This window comes from Drosophila nasuta, chromosome 2R (genome assembly GCF_023558535.2).
Source record: "Drosophila nasuta strain 15112-1781.00 chromosome 2R, ASM2355853v1, whole genome shotgun sequence".
NCBI lineage: Eukaryota > Metazoa > Arthropoda > Insecta > Diptera > Drosophilidae > Drosophila > Drosophila nasuta.
Window position 1 is genome coordinate 32,589,516 of NC_083456.1, and position 21,818 is coordinate 32,611,333.

Here is a 21,818-nt window from a genome sequence, read left to right on the forward strand (position 1 = left end):
TTCCGATAGATGGCGCTAATGCTTCGCTTGTTGGCCAATACCCAATGCCTTCAAACAATGTGTTGAATATTATAATCATTTTCAGCTTATTGTTTAATATTGAAATTCTAAAGAAAATACAAATTTATTAAGTTTAATTCTGCCTATTAATAATATTAATATGTTCACCTCATTTTATATGCGATCCACATTAAAATTGTTTATCGTTGTAGACTCTCAATGCAAATACTTGGCATACCTCTCGTCGCTGGTAGATAATCATTAAACAAATTATGCATAAATCTCAAAAATACGCTAATTGGAAAAACAAATGCGTAAGACGGAGGGGTGCTATTTAAAAATAGCAACGCATGGGCGCCATTCAATGCATTAAAAACAAATTAGCAGCAGGGATTACAAGTGACCCAATGATTGCCAACAAATTTGCACTTGAGGCGAGACAAAGGCAGAGTAGCAGAGTGGGTTAAGGGGGAAGGTACACACACACACACACACACATTAATATGCTCTCTGTGTGAATGCGGCAGTGCAGTCGAATCTTGGGGCACGCTCATTGTCAAGCTGCGTAACAAAGCTGATTATTCAATTATCACAGCTGCTTTTGACTGGGCGCTCTTCATCAACACTGTCAGCTGTCTGGCTGGGGTTGTGGCTGCTGCCATTCACAATTTACCGAGAAATGGTCGTAATTCATGTAGTTGTTGCTATCATTCTCCCCTTTGCTCTGCACTCTTCACTGTCCGCTTCCCTTGTCAGCTGTGACTACCGCATAGAAACTGAAGATCAAATGCGATTCCTCCTCATTATTGACTAACTTATTGCTACTATTCTATATTGTGTGCGTAGTTCATTCACTTTTAATTAATTAGCAAATTCATGACGCGTAACTCGAGCTTTGCCTCAACCATTCTTTGGCTTCCGCGTAGCTCTGAGATTTATGTGCAGCGTGCAGCAAAATGACACGTGAGCTGTCTGCAGTCAGCAGTGCGTAAATATTACGTATACGCCACCACCACTTCACACTCTCCACTCATCAGCTGTTATCAGTGTTTACCCCTCACGAACACTTTTTGTCAAGGTAAAGGCGTATACTCGATATTACGTATACGCCACCATTGAATTGCAAGGTCGTACCCTACTCTCTCTCGCTCTTTGCTACCTTTTAATTTCTTTTGTCCATTGAAAACATCAAATATAGATAAGCGAGCTGCACTTATCGCGCTTATCTTCCGCCTCATTTTCAATTTAAAAATCATTTCAATTGAACTTTTCTCGTCCGTGTGTGTGAGTGTGTGTAACTGTATCTCTATCTCTATATCTCTTGTTGTATCTGTGACTGTGCGAGAGCATCAATCTGCCCCGAGAGTGCGAACTGAGCTCATTTACAGCCCCGAAGCCGAGTCGAGCCACCTTTTGTTCACAACTTTTGTTTAGTTTTGATATTTTCTTGCTGTCGCTGACACCGTCAACTGTCGACTCTCGACTGTCACTCTCGCCATCGCAGTCGCAATCGTCATTTAATCCGTGACATCGTCTCTAGTGCTCGACTCAGCCTCAACTTTGGCTTGGCGTGATCTCTTTCGTTCGCAAAACAAAGCTCAACTTTTAGCGGTTTTTATGCAAAAATAAATAACACAAGTTGCTAAAGATGTGTTAAAGTGTTTTGCATGACAAATACAACAACAAAGAAAGAAAGAAAGAAGAAAAATATACACGCTTAATGCTCGTTTTAAAGGTGCCAATTAATTGAAAATAGTCCGCTCGTAAAAAGGTGCTAAAAATATTTAATCCCAATCGAGCCAAACAACCAACAAACGAAACCAAAAAGAAAATAATTGAAAGGTGTGTCCGCATTGAAAACGTTTTTATGTATTTTTAACCGGCCTAACACATTCTTAAGTGCCTCAATAGGATTAAATAAATAAAGACGGAAGCTGCCTTTGCTGTTGGTGTTGTGAATTCTCGCTAGGCTTCTTCCCAGGCATTTTAGCCAGCTGCTTATAGCCAAATGTTGCTGCTGCTGTTTATCGTTTGTTATGAGCATAAAATGTTGAATAACGTTTTGTGTAGTCGTTAAGGTTTAATTGGACAGCAATTAACTGCCCATTTTCCAGCCAAACGGCTAGAAATTAAATCTAAGAAATATGCGTGGATTTCATTTTGACATTTATTAGAAATAAAGTAAATAAATACTCAAAATATTCTTTCAGGTTTATCAATATTTAGTCAGTTAGTAAATCAGTTTTCAGTGAGTGATTTTTTTAACTGAAGAAAACAAGTTGTTAAAATGAAATTAGATATATGAAAAGTAAAATTTACATTTGATACTAATTAAAAAGATCCAAATGATTAATTGATCTTCTGGGAAATTTTTATCAGATTGAAGTCAATCAATTCTTAGTCAGTTAGTAAGCCATTGATTTATTTAACTAGAGAAATTAAAGAGTGACAATGAAATTAAGCAAATCATTTAATGTTGTTTTAAGCAATTTTATATTCAAGTGAATAATTACTTACACAGTGATTTGATATTACAAAGCTGGATAAATGAAATTGTTAAAATAAAATTACCTCTATGAATGAATTTTAAAAAAATAAATGTTTTTCCAAAGCAATTTAGTTGTAATTTAATTTTTAGTCAGTAAACCAGTGACTTCATTAACCAGAGAAGTGTCATAAGGAATAAAGAGTAGATTTTTATTTGACATTTATTAGAAATAAAGTACATACCTAAATGTTCTTTTTGGGTATTTTATTACTATTAAAGTCAGTGATTCATTTGACTATAGAATTGAAATTGTAACAATGAAATTAAGACTAGAAAGATATATTTTGAGTACTCAACTCAATCAACATTTAGTGAGTTAGTAAATCAGAGTCTTATTTAACCAGAGAAAGATAGTCTGTTACAAAATGTAAATTTTTATTTGACATTTATTAGAAATAAAGCACATAATTAAATGATCTTTAGGGGTACTTTTTTTACTATTGAACTAAGTGTTTCATTAAATCATAGAATTGACAATGAAAATAAGACTAGAAAGAAATATTTCGAGTATTCAACTCAATCAACACTTAGTTAGTTAGTAAATCAGCGTCTTATTTAACCAGAGAAAGATAGTCAGTTACAAAATGAAATTGTTTGCATCATCTGAGAGCAAACAATGTGCTGTAAGAGTGACAAATTCAACACCCCACGAGACGCTGCAAATGAGGCCCTTTTCTGGACTGATAAAAAAGCGTCGTCGTCATCATCGTTGTTGTCAGTGTTGTTATGAGCACGTTCAAGTTTTGCAAACATCAACTAAATCTATTATACGCGATGCACTTTTCGCACCTCTTAAAGTGTCTCTCGGCACTCTGTAGTCTCTGTAGTGTTTTGTGGCATCTAAAGTGGCCTTTTTCAATGTGACATCCACAGATGCGTTTCAATTTCACGAGCCACACGGCGGCTGTGACAACAACATCGACGCCAGCATCGACCACAGTCGCTGGCTACAACAAGGAGAAGTCTGCACAGCCGCTGAAGAGGCCGCCAACTATTGAAGAGGATCCCGATTCACTGGACAGTGTGATTAGCAATCCACAATCGTATCCCATCACAATTGTTCCCAATCGCCCAGCCAGCTTCTACGGTCTCTCCACAAATGGCAAAGCGTTTCAACGGCAGCCAAGTTGCAGGTAAGAGAAGGGAGGGAATCGATTATGTTTACTCGATATTTTGGCAGTCTTCTAAGTGGTAGAGTCAACTGTGGATTATTAGTTAGAGCTGCTCTAATTCCTCAGTCAAACACTGACAGCTTAGGCATTGACTATCACAATCGATAGTTCTTAGCTTCAGTTGAGTTTTGTGCGCGTTCGTCTAAAGATCGCGATGCCGCTGCAGGTGCCTTTGAGCGATGTCCAAGTGGATCCAGTTGATGGCGAGACACTCGCAGGCGACAAGGATGAAACCTTTACCCACATGAAGGAGTGGAAGAGACAGTATATGAGAGGCATTTCACACACTCCATCCCAGGCTGGAGTCTACTACGAGGCACTCAAAGGATCCAGCCACTCGCTGGCCAAAGGGTATTTAGAGATTCGAGATTTTCTCTCGCGACATTCAACTTGAACTTGCTGCCCAATCAAAGCTACAGTCTCTCTAACAGATATGATTTGTTTTGCTGATTAGCAGTGCGACGCTTATTTGGTTTTTTAAGTGCTCCATGCGCTGTTTGCTGTTTGCGGTTGTAATTTATACAGCCGCCCACGCCGCAATTCCCAGTTCTCAGTTCTCAGTTCTCAGTTGACTTGAGTTACGTTCATAGTTGTATCTCTCTCTCGTTTCCCCATTCCACTCATTAGGCTGCCCATTGAAATTGGGACTACACGGCGTATTATTCATCTGTCATCCGCAACGTTGACATTTTGTCGTATTTATTTCTCACTCGTTAAGCGATTTGTTTCAGGTTGAGACACAAGTTTATCACTTCCACATTTCATTTTATCAATCACTTACTTCTCCCCCATTTTTCCCACATTATGAAGTCATTTCCTGCAGAAGCCTTCGCTTCATTGCGTTGGCGTTGTTTTCAGTAGTTCAGCAAATTAACAATTAACCGAGTGGCGGCATTTTCATCCATCTTCAAAGCAAATGTGAATCATCTAACGCCAGCCCTGTGCTGTGTTAAATTCGATTAACTTTTATTTATGGAACCAGCACAATGTCAATTAATCGCCCAAGGGGCTGCAAAGTGTCGCAATTCCAAAGTAGACACAAAAATTGCATGTGGGCTGAACTCAACTCGAATCTTATTCACTGAGAGTACTGCACTTTAATTTCAGTTAATTAAACAGATCACACTTAGCATGAAAAGTGTGTCTTTGGCACTTTTAGCTGACATTGACCAAATGCAACATCGCAACGTGTTAATTAGCTGTACTTTGTTGCCTCTTAATTTAGACAATTAGTCGAAGAGGGGAACGGGAACGGGAAACGGGAGCAAGTCTGGACAGGCAATTCAATCGTAGACAGACTGCATGACATTGAAGTCCACAGCGAATGCAAGTGAATCTATTCATTTGCATTCAAATGTCTAGTTCGCTGACAATGTCAGAGGTCAAAGCTATTTTGCAGTTAGTTCTTAAGTATGCATTATGCTATAATCCAAGTAGAGCCAACATATTTCATTAATAATAATAGCACTTTTAATAAGTTTATATATTACAGCTTTTACTTTTAATGAATCAAGAGAATTCTTTATAAAATTTTTAATTAATTTATATTTCAATGAGTAAATAGTAGAGAGCCAAAATATTTTATTAATAATAATAGCATTTTTAATGAGCTTATATTTTTAAGTTTTTACTTTTAATGAAGCAAGAGAATTCTTTATAAAATTTTGAATTCATTTATATTCCAAAGTGTAAATATCTTTTATCTTTTTTACAGTTCTTGCTCAATAGAATAAGACAATACTTAAAAACATTTTTAGTTAGTTTTTATTCAAAATGAAGTAACTACGTATCTTTTCTTTAGTTTTTAGTTTCAATAAAGCGAAAGAATACTTCAAAGAATTCTTTTGCCTTTTCCCTCCATTCGAAGCAAATATTATTTTCAATTTTACATGAGGTTTAGAGTATCGAGAGTCGATGGTCTTAGTATCTAGCACTCCCTTCTTTTAGTTATTATATTATTTTGTAAATAAAAAAATAAATAAATAGAGTATCGAACCCTGCTATTGGTATTCATTTTCATAACTTCATAATTTCTTTCTTTATTTTATGCTTTTTGACCCCAGAAACTTTTTTGATATTTCTATACTATATAACAAAAAATATATAATAAGGAGGAAGTTCTTGTATTTTACTAAACATCGCATCTTAATGTTGCTTAGGTTCTATTTGAACTATGTTATTTCTCATGAGTGCTCAAATTTGGGAGGTCAACAAATAAAACATTTTTAATGACAAGAAATGAATGACGGTTATCTTGGTAGGGCAACTTAATGTAGTTTAACATTAATGTGCAAAAAAAAAGTAGCAGAACATCAATGCAACTGCAATTGTAAAAAATCATTGCCTACTTTTAGGCTGTTTATGAAAATCGCTTCTTAAATTATCGTAGTAGAGTGGCGTTGTTTCTATTTCTTTTCACATTCATTCAACTTATTCCTTCAATATTGATTCTTATACTCACTCTTCCCCTTCTCAGATCCCGCAACTTCCGCCCGGGCAGCATGCGACGCGTGCGACGACGCGCGGTCTTCAAGAATGGCGACTGCAACGTGGTGCAAAAGCATTTGCAGCGACGACGCGTGCGTTTCCTGCAGGACATGTACACAACGATGGTGGACTGGCAATGGCGCTGGACACTGCTCGCCTTTGCTCTCAGTTTCATACTCTCGTGGCTGTTCTTTGCTCTCATCTGGTGGCTCATCATGTACACACACGGCGATCTCGAGGAGCTCCACTTGCCCCACAATCAAGGTAAGTCTATAGTAAAAATAGTTAAAGAAGTTGAAACTAATATGAATCTGTTACCACAGAGGACTCTGGCTGGGCGCCTTGTGTGTCTGCCATCGATGGCTTCACCTCCTGCTTTCTGTTCTCCATCGAGACACAGCATACCATCGGCTACGGAGTGCGCACCACGTCTCCCGAGTGTCCCGAAGCCATCTTCATGATGTGCTTTCAATCGATCTTTGGCGTCATGTCCTCCGCATTCATGGCTGGCATCGTGTTCGCCAAGATGACGCGTGCCAAGCAGCGAGCACAGACGCTGCTCTTCTCCAAGCATGCGGTGATCTGTCAGCGAGATGGTTGCTTGTCGCTGATGTTCCGGGTTGGGGATATGCGCAAGTCGCACATCATTGGCGCGGGAGTGCGTGCTCAGCTGATCAGGACACGCAGCACGAAGGAGGGCGAAGTGATGACGCAGCACTTTACGGAACTGCAAATAGGCACCGACGAATCTGGCGCGGATCTGTTCTTCATCTGGCCTATGGTGATTGAGCATAGAATTGATGAGAGTTCGCCACTTTACAACCTGAATGCCACCGACATGCTGCAGGATAAATTTGAGATTGTTGTTATCCTAGAAGGAACTGTAGAGTCAACGGGACAATCGACTCAAGCCAGATCGAGTTACATTAACACTGAGATACTCTGGGGACACCGCTTCGATCCTGTGGTGCTCTACAACAAAGATCTCCAGGCCTATGAGATTGACTATGCGCGCTTCAACGAAACCACGCAGGTGGACACGCCCCTTTGCAGCGCCCGGGAGCTGAACGAGATCTACAAGATACAGGAGGGATTCAGGACACCAGGTAGAAGTCGGAGGGTGTGATGAATAAGTTAATGCTTACTGTTGCTTTGTCTATGCAGAGACCACTTTCAACATGCGTCAGCTGTCATCGAACAATCATTCTGATCAGGCCTCATAACGCTTCTGTCTCGTCCAATGTTTCGTCTTCCTATTTGTTGCTATATTTACATTTAGTTCTTAGCTTTGTTATTCCCCTCGTTTCCCCTCGTAAGTTGTTCCCCACTCAAAAGGGATTCCTTTGCTATAATATTTTGAGATCTTTTTACAGCTGCGACGGCTTGCTGCTCGCCCAATCTCTCGACGACTTCGACGCAATCGAACGGCTCCGCTCGGAGGCAGCGCTGGCAGCTGTCGATGCCCTTGCAGCGAGGCTTTTCTAGCGACACTTGAACACTTGAAAACTGAAGTTAATAAATGTTTGAGCTTTTAGTTTACACCAAATTACACGTTTCTCTCGCTCTCTTTCATATTCATATAAATGACACATAATTGCCACTCGTGTTTCCCAATTGCAGTTCACATCAAATTCCACATCGAGTTTCAGTTCCAGTTTCGGTTTCGGTTTCGGTTTCAGTGCCCAGCCCACTCATTAGGCATCATTAATAATCCCAGTGCAGAAAAATTATCAATGCAAAAGGTGCCAAAAAAACATATAGTATTCAAAACACTCGGAACAAGTTTGTTGTTCAAGTCTTTTGATTTGTGAGTGTGGGAGACAAGGAGCTACAAATGGAAATAGAAGTGAGGGATTGCGAGGTGTGTGTGTGGCGCTTATAGAAAACATTCATATCCTTTTAATTGAAATTGAATCAATAACTCTTATTTGCGCAAACTAATCAACACTAAATTATAACACTCACAAACAACTTGAATATTTATTATCACATTTATCACAACGCGGCGAGTGGACCAAACTGAACTGAGCTGAACTGAACTGAATGCTGTAACTGGAGTGGGGGCTAATGAAATGTGGGTGTGGGTCAGACATCTGTGTGCTGTTGCCCATAAATACAATGCCAAATTTGCAGCAACTCTATTACAAAGCAGCAGCAAATATATCCCAAAAAAAACAAAGCAAACACTGACAGAAAAAAGCTATAGTAAAATCGAGTTAACCTCTTCGTAAAGCAAAGGATAACAATAAAAGAAAATATCAATATTTAGGCATTTATTTTTACCTTTTAAAAGCAATAAACTACAGCTTAATTCTTAACAAAGAAAATACTAAATAACAAAAAATGTTATTTTTGAAATGTTTATGTTGCCTTTTAGCCTTTTATTACCAAAAATTAACAGCGTAATTCTTAGCAAAGCAAGGGACTACAGCAAAAAGAAATTGTTGTAAATGTCCCATATTCTATATAAATTCCGTTTGTTGTATGGTCACACTTGATCGTAGCTTTCCCTTTGTCAGTTAGCAATATTATGAGACACAATCAGCAATAAATTAAAGCTGAAAAGGAAAACAAAGAAAGAAAACATTATATCTTTAATCGTTATTTGTTTTGCAAATTAAGTACTAAATAAAAAACAAATATTTCTATTCAAATCTTGTTTGCAATTTAAGAAACAAACTTTTTCCGTTTAAATTGTGTTGAAATCAATATTAAAAAAATCGTTAAGTTTATGAGGAACTCTAAACTATTTATGGATCGTTAGGTGACAAACTATATGTGTATTTGAATGCTGTCTTTAAGTTTCAAAAAATGTTAAGAAACACCTAAAAGTGTTGACTACTTTAAGTATGGATACGAATGTTGCCTAGTTCCAAGCTTTCAATAGAAATATCAAAATATTTTTACTGCCAGTGTAAAAATGCTGAACGCTTGGCAGCCAACGGCAAAGGGGCGGCCACCGGTTGAGTTTTATGCGTCCTTAACCCACTTTTGGCACCCGAACACGCCTATCCAGGCAGAGATTGAAAATGTGACTGCGAGTGGAGAGTTTACGAGTTTGTTTAATTACTTGTTAAATGTTTGTCGTGCTTATCAGCAGTGCAAACCATTAGCAGAAGCTGAAGCTGAGGCTGAGAGACTTCAGGTGACATATCGTCTTTTAAATTTCAACTATCAACGAGTGATTGTGGACACTATAAACGTGCTTGCAAAAAAATGCAAAATGAAAATAAATAAAAATTAAAATATTATTGGCAACGTTGCAGCTTGTGGCTTGTGGCACCGCATGTGGCACGAGCACAGCCACGTTTCGCCGAAAAGACAAAAGCGCCACCCAAACAGATATTTATAATCGCTACGCATAGGGTAAAAGGGTATTATAACTATTTGTCACCATTAAAAAGGAAAAGCTCCTACTCTATAGTAATCTTTCTTAGTTGCTTTGGCTGACAATATGGTATATTTTAGTGATCTATAAGTTATGTTGAAAGTAGTTCTATATCAATATTCTTTTGGTATATTATAGTACGTTTTATGGTATGTTAATTTGGTATATTTTAAAATGTAATATGGCATATTTTTAGTGCAGGTAGAAAAACTATAGAATTTGGTATATTTTAGTACATCTGCGGTATATTAATTCAGTATAATTTAAATTTAAAATGGTATATTTTTAATGAAGTAGTAGTAATATACCAAATATATCTAATGGCATATTTTTAGTGCATTTGTGGTATATTAATTTGGTATAATTTAAATATAAAATGGTATATTTTTAATGAAGTAGTATACCAATATACCAAACATATCTAATAGTATATTTGTAGTACATCTGCGGTATATTAATTCGGTATATTTTAAGACTAATACCGCACTATACCAAAATACCAAGTATGATATTCGGTATATTTTTAGTATTTTTGTGGTTTAATAATTCAGTATATTTTGAGACTAATATCGCACTATTTCAAAATACCAAGTATGATATTCGGTATATTTTTAGTATTTTTGTGGTTTAATAATTTGGTATATTTTGAGACTAATACCGCACTATTTAAAAGTAGCAAGTATGATATTCGGTATAGTTTTAGTATTTTTGTGATTTAATAATTTGGTATATTTTGAGAATAATACCGCACTATTTCAAAGTATCAAGTATGATATTCGGTATATTTTTATTATTTTTGTGGTTTAATAATTTGGCATATTTTGAGATTAATACTGTCTTGCTATTCAAAATGGTTAGCGGGTATCTGAAAGTCGATCACACTCGAGTGTAGCTTTCTTACTCGCTCTGTTCAACCTCCGTTGCATATTGATCGTTGTGTGGCAAGTAATTGTTCGTGTCATTTTAATATGCCACATACAAATTCGGCTCGCATGCAGTTTTTTGGGGGCTTAGAAGCCTCCGATCCGTGATCGACATTTGGCTTCCCATGGTTTTTGGCTAAGTGGTCGAAACACGCCTTAAATTCAAAGAGCTGTCAGCACATTCGGTTGTTCCACTAGCTGAATGAGCTCTGGTGGCATTTTATTGTTGCAGCCAGCCGCAGAGTGGAAATATGTATTGCAGCACGCTTGATATTTAGCGCTGCATCGAGCTGTGGTTAGCCTAATAAAGACATCAATTGGCCTGGCCAAGTCGATGACTCAAGTCAAGTCAAAAAATCCAGTTCAACTCCTGGCGAACAAAACAAGCTTTAAATTAACGGGGCAACCGGGGGTAGAACATGCAACATAACTCATCCATAATCAACACTGTTTACATAAATTTCAAAAATTATTACACGGCAACAGATGAGACACAGTTTGAGGGGACAGGAAAGGGGCGGAGAAGGGAAGGGACTGCGGACTACGGACTGGGTCGTCGCTCGTGATGAATGCTTAAATAATGCGCTTAACCCTGTGCGAACATAATTTATGGTGTGCAGATATACATGAGTAGCACAACGAGAGCTACACATGTCCAGAGAGACTCGCCGTTGCTTGTGTCTTGCCCCATGCAACAGCAATGTTGCTGCAACACACGCTGTTTTCATTGTTATTACACGGACATTGCCGTTCCTTCCCTTCCCCTCTGTGCGTCTCCTGTTGCTGCTGCCACTTTGCTCAAATTGATTAATTACGGTCATTTTGGCCGCACTGCAGAGAGGCAGAGACTGAGGCAGAGTCAGAGTAGAGGCAGCAGACTCGCTGCATAAGTAGCATAAATGCCATAAAAGCTGGCCAGGAAGCTGCTGCTGCCTCGCAAGTCATTTGCCAGTAAGGACAAAGCCGACAAAAATGAAATTACTCAAGCGTAGCGAATGAGCCACAGGCTCCAGCTCCAACCTCGTCTCCAACTTCGTCGTCGAGTTGAAGATGAGACCCAAGAAGCTTTCAGCTTCAGCCAAACTATGGACGTTGACGCATTTGCCGCTATATGCAGCAATTGATTTAAGTTACCCCAAAAATACCAAGAAAGAGTGAAAGAGCTAGAGAGAGTGCACTGCACAAAAAAAAGGAGTTCCAAAATCAATATTTTGGTCTGAGCACTAAGAATTTTGGTTTACAATGTGCGTCAAGAACATGAATCTTAATCTCAATGTTAACTCACCTTGAATTCAAGAACATTTTATATAAGAAGATTATGTGCAAAAAATCTTAAATTTGTAAGAATAGTATTATTGTTAAATCTAAAAGTTTTAAATAAAAAAATCTTAGTAAGTAACATCAAAAGAATATTATATTATATTTTATTGTTTTTTTTTTATTTTAAGTTGCGCATTCAGTTATTCACTTGAATGTTAATCACTCTACTTACGAAATACTCATCATCGATTCGCTCAGCATTTGATTCCAGGACCTTTTCTCTCTTAAATAAAGAATGGATCGACACAGCTCAACTAACTGAGCTATAAACGAAAACACTTAAAACTAGATAAAAACTTTATAAAACTAGTATTTTTGGACTTCTTTTGAGCTTTTGGTATTTTTTTATACTAATGTTTTCAGTTTTAAGAATTTGTTATTAAAGTAATCTTATTTCAAAAACACAATTTTTAAGCTGAATATTTTTGATGTTCAAAACTGTTCTTTTTTACATAATTTTGTAACCCAAATCTAGTATTTTTGGTCTTAAGCTTAACTTAACATAGTTTTTAGTATTTTTTATACTAATGTTCTTAGTTAGAAGAATTTGTTTTATTTTAAAATATATTAAGTACGAATGTTTTTGATTTTAGAACCTTTTTTTTCAGTGTGGAAAAAGGGAAGAGGAGAGAGTGAGAGGGGAAGTCATATATGTGTACACATAATAAATGTAAATCGCCTTTGGCTGCTGCTGCTGCAAGTAATAAACATTTTATGCCCCAACAGCAACAACAACAACCACAGCAATCTTCAAAGCGCAGAAGTCGGCAAAAAAGGGTTAAGTTGCAAGGCAATATGCTTAACACGCCGCTGCCGTTGCCGTTGTTAATGTTGTTGTTGTTGTTGTTGATGTTGTGGTTGCCATTCGGGTTGTGTCGTTGCCATTGCCCTTGCCACAGTTTGTCTGTTGCCCCGGGGGCAATCGCGAGCTTCTGCTTGACTGAATAATATTGAAATTAATTAGTTTTGATGGAAATTATTAAGTAATTTTTATGTTGCCAACAAATGAGCTGCGTTTTCTTCTGCTTCTGCTTCTACTTCTTCTTCTTCTCTTTGCGTTTATTCACATTAATTATATTTATTAAATAACATCATAAATTAGCGCTGCACTTGTTGCAATGCCTGCTTCAATTAAGGAAGTGCCACTCCAAAAACAAAATATTGTATAAAAAACATCTCAAACCCATCAACTGAAACTGAGACCGCGACTCAAATTGGCTATCGGGCAACCGGTTTATTTTTTTGGACTCGTTGTTGGTTGTTGATAACGCGTTTTAATTTAAAATCTGCATACATTTTTGGGCAGCGTTGCGTTTTGAAATGGCATCCAAGACAGTGGACACCGAGGACACTGAGGACAGACTTGGACAGCAGATAGCCGAATACTGCGAAATCCGTCCGTCAGCTGAAAACCCGCCAAAATCAAAATCAAAATCACAATCAAGAGCGGCACAGGTCGCTTTTATGACAGATCTCACTTTGGAGTGCACGTCGCTGCCAGAGCTGTCAGAAATCACACTTGAGCAATGCGGAGAAGCAACAGTAGTTATACCCTGTACTAATTAAAAGGGTAAACAGGGAATGCTTACAATTAAGCAAGAATTGCCAGAGGGAACAATAAAGCACAACATTAGCAAAAGCTAATGAATTGGTATGCGAAGCAATTGTGATGTCATCATGTGCATTGAAATATGCTAATTCCATGTAATTGAGCTTTTTGTCAGCTTGCACGGATGTAAACACTGGAGAAAGCAACACATCAACAGCATCCCATTAATTAATATGCGAAGCAATAGTGACGACATCAAGCTCTTTTGCAAGGGCATTGAATATTCTAATTACGTGCAATTGAGCTTTTTGTCAGTTTGCAGGCATGTTAGCACTGCTGCAGCCACTGCTAAGCTTAGTGACAAAAGCTGCAATGCGTGAGTTCACTATAATGAATTAGCATTAATGGGTCAACATTTTTGGCGACTGTTAATTGGGCAGCACTCGTCCTTTAATTTGATTGACATTTATAAAAGCTAATTGAGCACATTCTGATTATATTCTTGCTGATATGTATATTTTGAAGTTACTTTTATTAATATAAATTATATGTTTACTTGGAAATGTGCATATAATGACAATTAGATCAATATTCAAATCATTTATTAACGCGCGGCTAGTTAGCAGAATGTAAAGTTCTAGGGCTAGCTGACAGGGCTGCAAAAGCGAAAGAATAGCCAGTAGTTTTTCTGTCGCTTTCCCGCCATTTTCGCGAGCCGTTTTATTTTCTTATTTTTTTAAAGTGCAGTGCTCTTTATAAAGTATTTAATTTATGTTAATAAGCTTTTAAGCAAGTGTTAATATATGTGCGTGTGTTTGCATAATGATATCTAAAAAAGCAAGCCAGCATAGAGTGCAAGAAATATGTGCAAATTTCTGTGCTTTGTTTTCGGTGCGCGTGTGTGTGTGTGTGTGTTTTTTTTTTGTAAACGAAAGTATTCCAAATTAATAGAAGTGCATTAAAATAATTTATCATATGCATGTATCATAATCTCATAGTGATTAAGTTCTAATTATTAATATGTTGTGTTTCGCGGCGGGTTCTAAGAAAAGGCTGCAGAAAGAGGTGCTCCGAAGGACACTGATCGGCCTGAAAGGTGGCGCCCTCTATTGGTCATGTGTCTATCGCTCAACGTAATGTAACGTTTTTTTGTTTTGTTTGTTTTTGTGTTGTTTGAATCTGCTTCAGCTTTTAAACGAATTTTTTGCTGCTTTAATTTAAAAAGTAAGTAGTGACTTTAAATTTATAAATCTAATTTTTTAAATAAATATATTATATTATATCTTTGAAACAAATTCCTTTTATAAATACTTGCTTTCAATTGAATAAAGGATATTTTGAAGTCGTGCATTTATTTTGATTAACATATTTCATTTCGGAACTGCATTGTTTGCTGTTTTATTTCGTTTTTTCTTTTCGGCAGCTTTTGATGTGAAGTGAAGTTAATTTAGCCAACTTCAGCTGCCACAAAAGAAATTGCACAATGATACACATATATAAATATAGTATAACAAAAGGGCCGTTTGATGGGTCTTAAAGTCAAAGTGCTGTTTCACTTTATAAGCTTATGGCCACAGACATTAATCGGGCCAAAGATTGATCGGGCCAAGATTGTGTGTGATGGACAACTGATTGGAGAACTTTTGAAGACTTTTGCGTTGCGTTGTGCAATCTGAAGCAGTTTTCACATTTGTTACCCATTTGAAGTAACCTTTTGTTACTTGGTGGCATTAACATCTCAATTAGTCAACATTTATTAATCGAACAATCGGCAAAATGATATAATAACAACAGCTTTTTACATGCAAATTAGTTGACCCCTGTTTCTGATTGAAAATTTCCAGTTTTACTTAACTCGGATAGGCAATGAACCTTTCACATTTACACATCATTTTTGGAAAGTTTTATGATCATGAAAATGATCTCGAATTTCGGTTGTGTTTTTTTTTTGCCGTTCTTCGGAGAGGTTCTTCAAAGGCCATAAGCAATTGGCAAATGGCTGAAAATGTGCTGTTTTGTGTGTGCGACTTTATCGGCTTAATGATGCATAATAAAATTATGGCCGCAATCAGAAAATCAATAACAGTCGTTGCCCACTCACCCAACATATGGGAGAAAGTAATTATTGGCCCCGGTCAAGTGGTCAGACACCATCAAAAAGCAGACTCTTATCTCTTAAGGCTGGTCGATAACACGTCCACTTCGGCATCGGGATTGGGTTTGGGATTGAGATTGGGTTCGTTGACGGTTCAGATCAAAGATGAAAGTAAATGGGGCGTGCGTTAGGTTGGCCCCATCTGAATCCGTCCTCTACTTAGTCGGGCTTTGGGTTGTTTACTGCGATCGTCACTTGATTGAAGCAAGCGAAACCCAAATGCAGAAGCAGTCAACAAATCAACGCCACGCTGAACAAGATGAACGGCATTTAAGGGCCCAGGAACAGGAATCTCACTAACTGACCTACAGCAGCTGACGTTCGTCGGGGCCAGGCTTCAGTTTTTTTATTGATGCAAATTGCATGCCCCGAGGCCTGTAATCAGCTTTCAGCCGAACCGAACCGAGCTCTGTGTGTGCGTGTAATTTGAGCGACAACTTGCCCCAACTTCATGCAACTCAGTTGCACTTCTGCATTTCGCAGAACTTGCATCTGCGATAGGAAACTGGGTCACCAGTTACGATTGGCGATTCACTTAAGTTTGATGATCTTGCGAATATGTTAGGGAGGCTGCAAATGTGGCGCCATCTAGCGCCGCCAAATGCTATTAAGATATGCATCTCTCAACAGGTCGAGAATTCGCGCTGCTCATCAAACTGATTGACAGACTGTCTGCTCTCAGAACACAGGACTAGACGACGAGAGACAGCCTTGTGTTTGACTTGTCCTTGCCATTTAACACGCTTTAAATAGCTTCAATTATATCGCACTTCAGCTCGACATGCATAGCATACACATAGAGAAAAAAATGTAGATTGAAGAAATCTTGATTCAAGATTTTTTTGATCTTAAAAATAACAATTTTGAAATATGTTTTTTTATTGAAGAAATTTTAAATCAAGATTTGTATGCTTAATATGCATTTTTAGATTGAGAATATATTATTTTAGTATTAAAAAGAAGATTGTGAATCTTGATTTAAGAAAGAATTTTGTTCTTGTTTCTTAAAATGTTCAATTTCCTTTCCTTTAAAATTGGAACGCAATTTCTGGTGTTGTTGTCGTTAGCTCACAAAGTAAAGAAGCCTTGTGGTTGTTGGACTTCTGTTCAAACTTTAGTAGGTGTTGTAATTGTAACTAATATTAAACAAAAATAGAGGAAGTACATATAATTGTGTAACGAATAAATTTATAACATATACGCCATCTATTTCTTTATTTTAAACAAACTAAATTTAAGATTGTTTGATCTTTATTTAAGATTTTCTTGGTTCAATTTTAAGATTTTTCTTTTCTACAGATTATAAGATTGTAATCTTGAATTTCAAGATTAAGCAATTTAGATTTTTTGTAGGTTTCCGATCTAGACTTAAGAATAAACCTTCATGGTTTAATTTTGATATACAAACGATCTTCATTGAAGATATAATTCTTGATTCTAGTACTTTTTCTTACTGTGTAGCATTGCTTAACATCTCGGAATTTTCTTCTTGACGTTAGCACGTTTTTTCTTTCTGTGTAGCATTGCATAACATCTTTTAGTCTCCCTCTTCTTTGTTCTCTCCTCCTCCTCGATGGGCTGACTGTCCGAAGCGGACAGTCTGGCAGAATTCATCAAGTAGGCGGGTTTGCTATGGCCATATAACAACGGCTCGCCAGGAGGTCATGTCACAAAAATATCCATTAACACATCATAAAAATTGAAAATTAAGAAACCATACGATGCGGCACAGTAAACAGCAGGGTAATAAAAAACCGCAAAGCTTGCTTTTGGGAATGGGGGAAAATGCGAATGCGAATGCGAAAAGAAAAAAGCGACAGACAGAAAAAAATACGACATCAAGAAATGCCACGATGATAATCACTGGCAGGCAAAAGTGAAACCGGTAATTATGTATTATGTATGCACGCCACCAACGCGGCGGATTAAAATAAGCTACCGCTCGCTGAGATCGTCCAGAGCGAGAGAGAGAGAGAGAAGCCGCAGCCAGGACGAAGCTCTGGAGGATGGCAAAGGGGAAGAGTGTGTGTGTGTGTGTCGACCCACGCAGTGGCCCCGGGGCTACACATAAGTAGGAAATACAGTATATATATATACTGCACAGTATATTTTTTGGCAATTTACGTGCCACGAAGCAAAAGACTTAAGCGACGAACTTGCAGTAACATAAATTTCACTTAATTGCAAAATAAACAAAAACAAACAGCCAAACAGATTTAAAGCCAACTACAAAATGCATTAAATCGATAAAAGGAAAACAACAACAACAATGGCAAATAAATGAGTTCAACACGCTGACAAAATTTTAATGGCATTGCACAGCCAAAAAATATGCAAAGCACATAAAATTAAGTAAAAATTTTGCGAATGGCCTGCAAAAAGAACATTTATCTTTCTGTGCTCTCTCACTGCTTCTTCCTGCTACATATTTATATATGTATGCTAAAGCTATAGCTACTGCTTCATCAACTGGAAATTTGTCTCCAATACCAATACCAGTAGCTTAAGTATTTCCAGTTGTTGGAAGGAGTGCAACGCTGTCAGGCTTAATTTCTGGCGGGGCAATGACAGTGAATATGGCTCGTAACTTTTGCGACGCTGTAAGTGTTAAAGTCAACAATCGTGAGAAAAGAATTTTATTGTTTTGTTTTTGGTTTCACTCATTGTTGTTGTGGTTTCTTAACCATGACGCTGTGGCCCCTGAGTGTGTGTGTTCAGTTCAATTTTTTGTAGTTGTTATTTTTTTCCTTTTTTTTGATTTTTTTAGTGTGGCCACTGAAGGTCACTTTTGGCCTGAGTGGCTCCGATTTTATGTGCGCCTTTATTTTTGCTGAAATTTTCGTTTTCGTCTCGCTGCGATTTTTGTGCCTCTCATATGATGCCTGGCAGCGGCCTGTTTGTTGGCTGCAGCCTTTGTTATGCTTCTCTTCTGGCTTTTTTCGATTTTTGGCTGTGTTTGGCTTTGGCTCATGTTAAATTGTCCGTTTCATGTTTCTGTTTAAATGTCAGTTGTAATTTGTTGTATTAACCCATACCACATGAATTATGTTTAGTTCGAATGTAATTGATTTGAATACAATTTGAATGAGTGGAGCCCAAGACATAACAACAACAATAGCAACAACAATAACAACGGGTGCAGTATCGTCAAGAGACTGAAAATTGCCATAAACTTTAGGCCAAAATTAAATGAAATTATTCAATGCAAGGCAACACAGAATATTCCCAGAGTCTGTCATATGTTTTGCGGTAAAAAAAAGAATAACATTATAATCGCAATTTTGTTTGGCATTGAAATCTCTTCAATTGAAATTGAATGTCAAATGAGTTTATCAAACTGTCTTAACACTTTTAATTGCCTATTTTAGAACACATTTTATTCCACCAGACAGTTGTTATAAGTAAAGTTTATGAGCGTTTAAAATTGTAATGATAAATTCGTACACTTATTGCTCACACTTAAATGTGTGTGAAGAGAACTTTAGCATCATAATTTTAATTGACCTCTGCTTTCAAAAGTAAGCATTAGTTTTGTTTTCATTGTGACACAAATTTTAAAATCTATCTATACTGTGTATTTCAACACAATTTTTGAATGAAATGTTCTTTTAAAATTAACTTAGTTGTGTTTTTTATTGAGCTTTCCATCTTTCGTTTATTAAGTAGGCTCTGCTTGGCTTGTTTACCACTTTAGGCTACGAAATATTGTTGTCTAGCATCGAGCTTGGCAATTAAAAGTTGTGCTCAAGGAAAATTTGGTAATTTCTGAACGAATTTAATATCGCTTCGAGTGGTTCCTAACTATATACTATATCTATGATGAAGACTGTCCTCAGCCCATGCATATTCTGTTTGGAAGAGCAGCATCATCCGCATTGGTTGCCCTGTGCCCATTCATTTTGCAGTGATTGCTTACAGCGTTATCTGGTGGTAAGAGGGGATCTGCGGTGTCCGTTGTGTCGTCGCGAGTTTCAGGTGAGCGCTGAGGCTTCCAATGACAGCCACACAGCTCCAGATTCGCATCATCGTGTTGTTGTCCCAGCAGCCATGTCGGCCACTCAGCCATCAGCGATCGAAGATGCAAATGTCCGGACAACGGAGCATCATCATCTTCATCAACTCTTCGAACTAGACTTCGACAGGTTGAACGATACTTTGATGCTGACACTGACTGAACAGGAAATACGTTTCTTTGCCAATTTATATGGAGAAGTGGTCCGCGAGGATCACAGCCAGACATCCGGATGTCATGGCCATGATTGGCAAATAGACACACAGCTCTCAAACACATGATTCATTGCTATTGTTAATACTTCCTTTTAGGCTACACTTTACTCGTAAACACAAATTCTATTCGCTCTGTTCGATTGATTGATAATCAAGTCTTTTCATCACTTGGTTAATTACAATAAAATCGATATTACAATTTGCAGTTGAGTTACTTTTACTTGGCGAATTCCCACACCTAGGAAAAACACATTAAACTACTTTCGATGTTCGCTGATTTGTGTGATGACTCCTTAGGAAAAGCCGTTCACGTGATTGCAAGTAAGAGAGCTACAGTGTGCTCGACTGTGAGATACCAGCTACCCATTGTGAATTGAAGCTAAACAATGCGGTATTAATTTTAAAATATACGTAATTAATATACCGCAAAAATACTAAAAACGGTATATTTGGTAGATTGATATAGTAATAAGACTAATAATTTAATAATATACTAAATTAATATACCACAAAAGTACTAAAAATATACCAGAGGATATATTTGGTATATTGATATAGTACTAATACTTGTAATAAAGGTGCGGTATTAATATAAAAATATACCAAAATAATATACCGCAAAAATACTAAAAATGGTATATTTGGTAGGTTGATATAGTAATAATATTAATAATTTGATAATATACTAAATTAATATACCACAAAATATACCAGAGGATATATTTGGTATCTTGATATAGTCCTAATACTGGTCAAAAAGGTGCTGTATTAATCTCAATATATAACAAAATAATATATCCCAAAAATACTAAGATTATACTAAGGCTACAGTTGGTATATTGATATAGTACTACATTTAAAATAGTATATACCACTGAGATTATTAGTCAAAGGAACTAAGACCTTATTGCAGTAAGCGTTTTTGCCCAAACAAAAGTATTTCTTAAATAACTTCTACAATTTTATATCTTATCACGAGCAAAGGATTCATTAAAAACTATAGTTATTATTGTATGTATCTTTATGTAGCATGTTATTTGATTTTTTTCGATTTGAGGGCGCGGAAGTGGGCGTGCCAAAAATGTGAAACAAACTTGATCTGCATGCAAACATAACAAATGCTGTAGACAAAAATTATATTTCTATATTTTATAGTCTCTGAGATCTAGATGATTATACGTACGGACAGACGGACAGCCTAACAATGTATACTTTATAGGGTCTTAGAAACCTCCTTCTGCCTGTTATAATACCCTTCTAACCTATGAATAGCGGGTATACAAATGGCCAAGGTTACATGTGAAGCATGGCCTTAAACTCATTCCAGTCGAAAGCTTGCTTAATGGTTCCACCTGTTTTAGAAAATCCGACAGAAAATTGGTGGGAAATTAAGCGAAATGACAGTGAGATTAGTTTGCTTAGTTATGGGCCAAGCAAAGGCATGGAGCATGGAGGCATAAACTAAGCGTGGCAACTGCAACCGTTAACCATAAGGCATTAGCTGTAAGCTGGTTATTTTATTAGCAAAACTCAAATACATAAGTTATCCGACAACGACGACGACCACGATGACGATGGCCATCTGCATCCTCGTCTTAATCTGTATAACCAAATTGTTGGCCACGTTAGTTGTAACACGCCACACTAACACGATCATCGATCAGAACTCGTATGTGCTGTGCAACTGTGGAAGGGGCAACTTAATTAGACGCTTAGCCTGGCTAATTGCCATCGATGTGGCCAGTTCAGATAATTGATAAGACTCGCTTGCAGATGACCAGCTAACGATGGCAATTAACACAAGTGGCAGCCAACTGCAGTTCGAAAAACATTTGCAGTTGCCGCCTGCATGATTGCAAACAACAACAACACCATCAACAACAAAAAAAAATGGTGCAAAATTGTTTATTAAATGCGCAGAGCTGGCAACTTGACCAGCGATCAGAGACTTGGCCTAGCCCAGCTCTGGGCTGAGCAGATCAGAGTTTTGGAGCTTGTTCATTTGTTTGACTCGCTTTTCGGTACAGACTTTATCTCACGAATCATTTT

General features: G+C 37.3%; 2 protein-coding genes across 3 annotated transcripts; both read left to right on the top strand.

Annotated features, from left to right (window-relative positions):
* Positions 1-1,451: 1,451 nt before the first annotated feature.
* Positions 1,452-7,783, top strand: LOC132786370 (G protein-activated inward rectifier potassium channel 3). Of its 2 annotated transcripts, XM_060792882.1 has the most exons (6): positions 1,452-1,842; positions 3,422-3,681; positions 6,197-6,471; positions 6,531-7,313; positions 7,372-7,519; positions 7,581-7,783. In XM_060792882.1, the coding sequence occupies exons 2-5, from the start codon at positions 3,422-3,424 to the stop codon at positions 7,428-7,430; spliced, it is 1,377 nt and encodes a 458-aa protein (XP_060648865.1). In that variant the 5' UTR covers positions 1,452-1,842; the 3' UTR covers positions 7,431-7,519; positions 7,581-7,783. The 2 variants fall into 2 exon arrangements, with proteins under 2 accessions (XP_060648865.1, XP_060648866.1); XM_060792883.1 differs by lacking the exons at positions 1,452-1,842; positions 3,422-3,681 and adding an exon at positions 3,836-4,071 and having other exon boundaries at positions 7,581-7,782.
* An 11,578-nt stretch (positions 7,784-19,361) lies between these two features.
* Positions 19,362-19,960, top strand: LOC132785230 (tripartite motif-containing protein 3). The gene has a single exon (XM_060791224.1). The coding sequence runs from the start codon at positions 19,362-19,364 to the stop codon at positions 19,833-19,835; it is 474 nt and encodes a 157-aa protein (XP_060647207.1). The 3' UTR covers positions 19,836-19,960.
* The last annotated feature ends 1,858 nt before the right edge of the window (positions 19,961-21,818 follow it).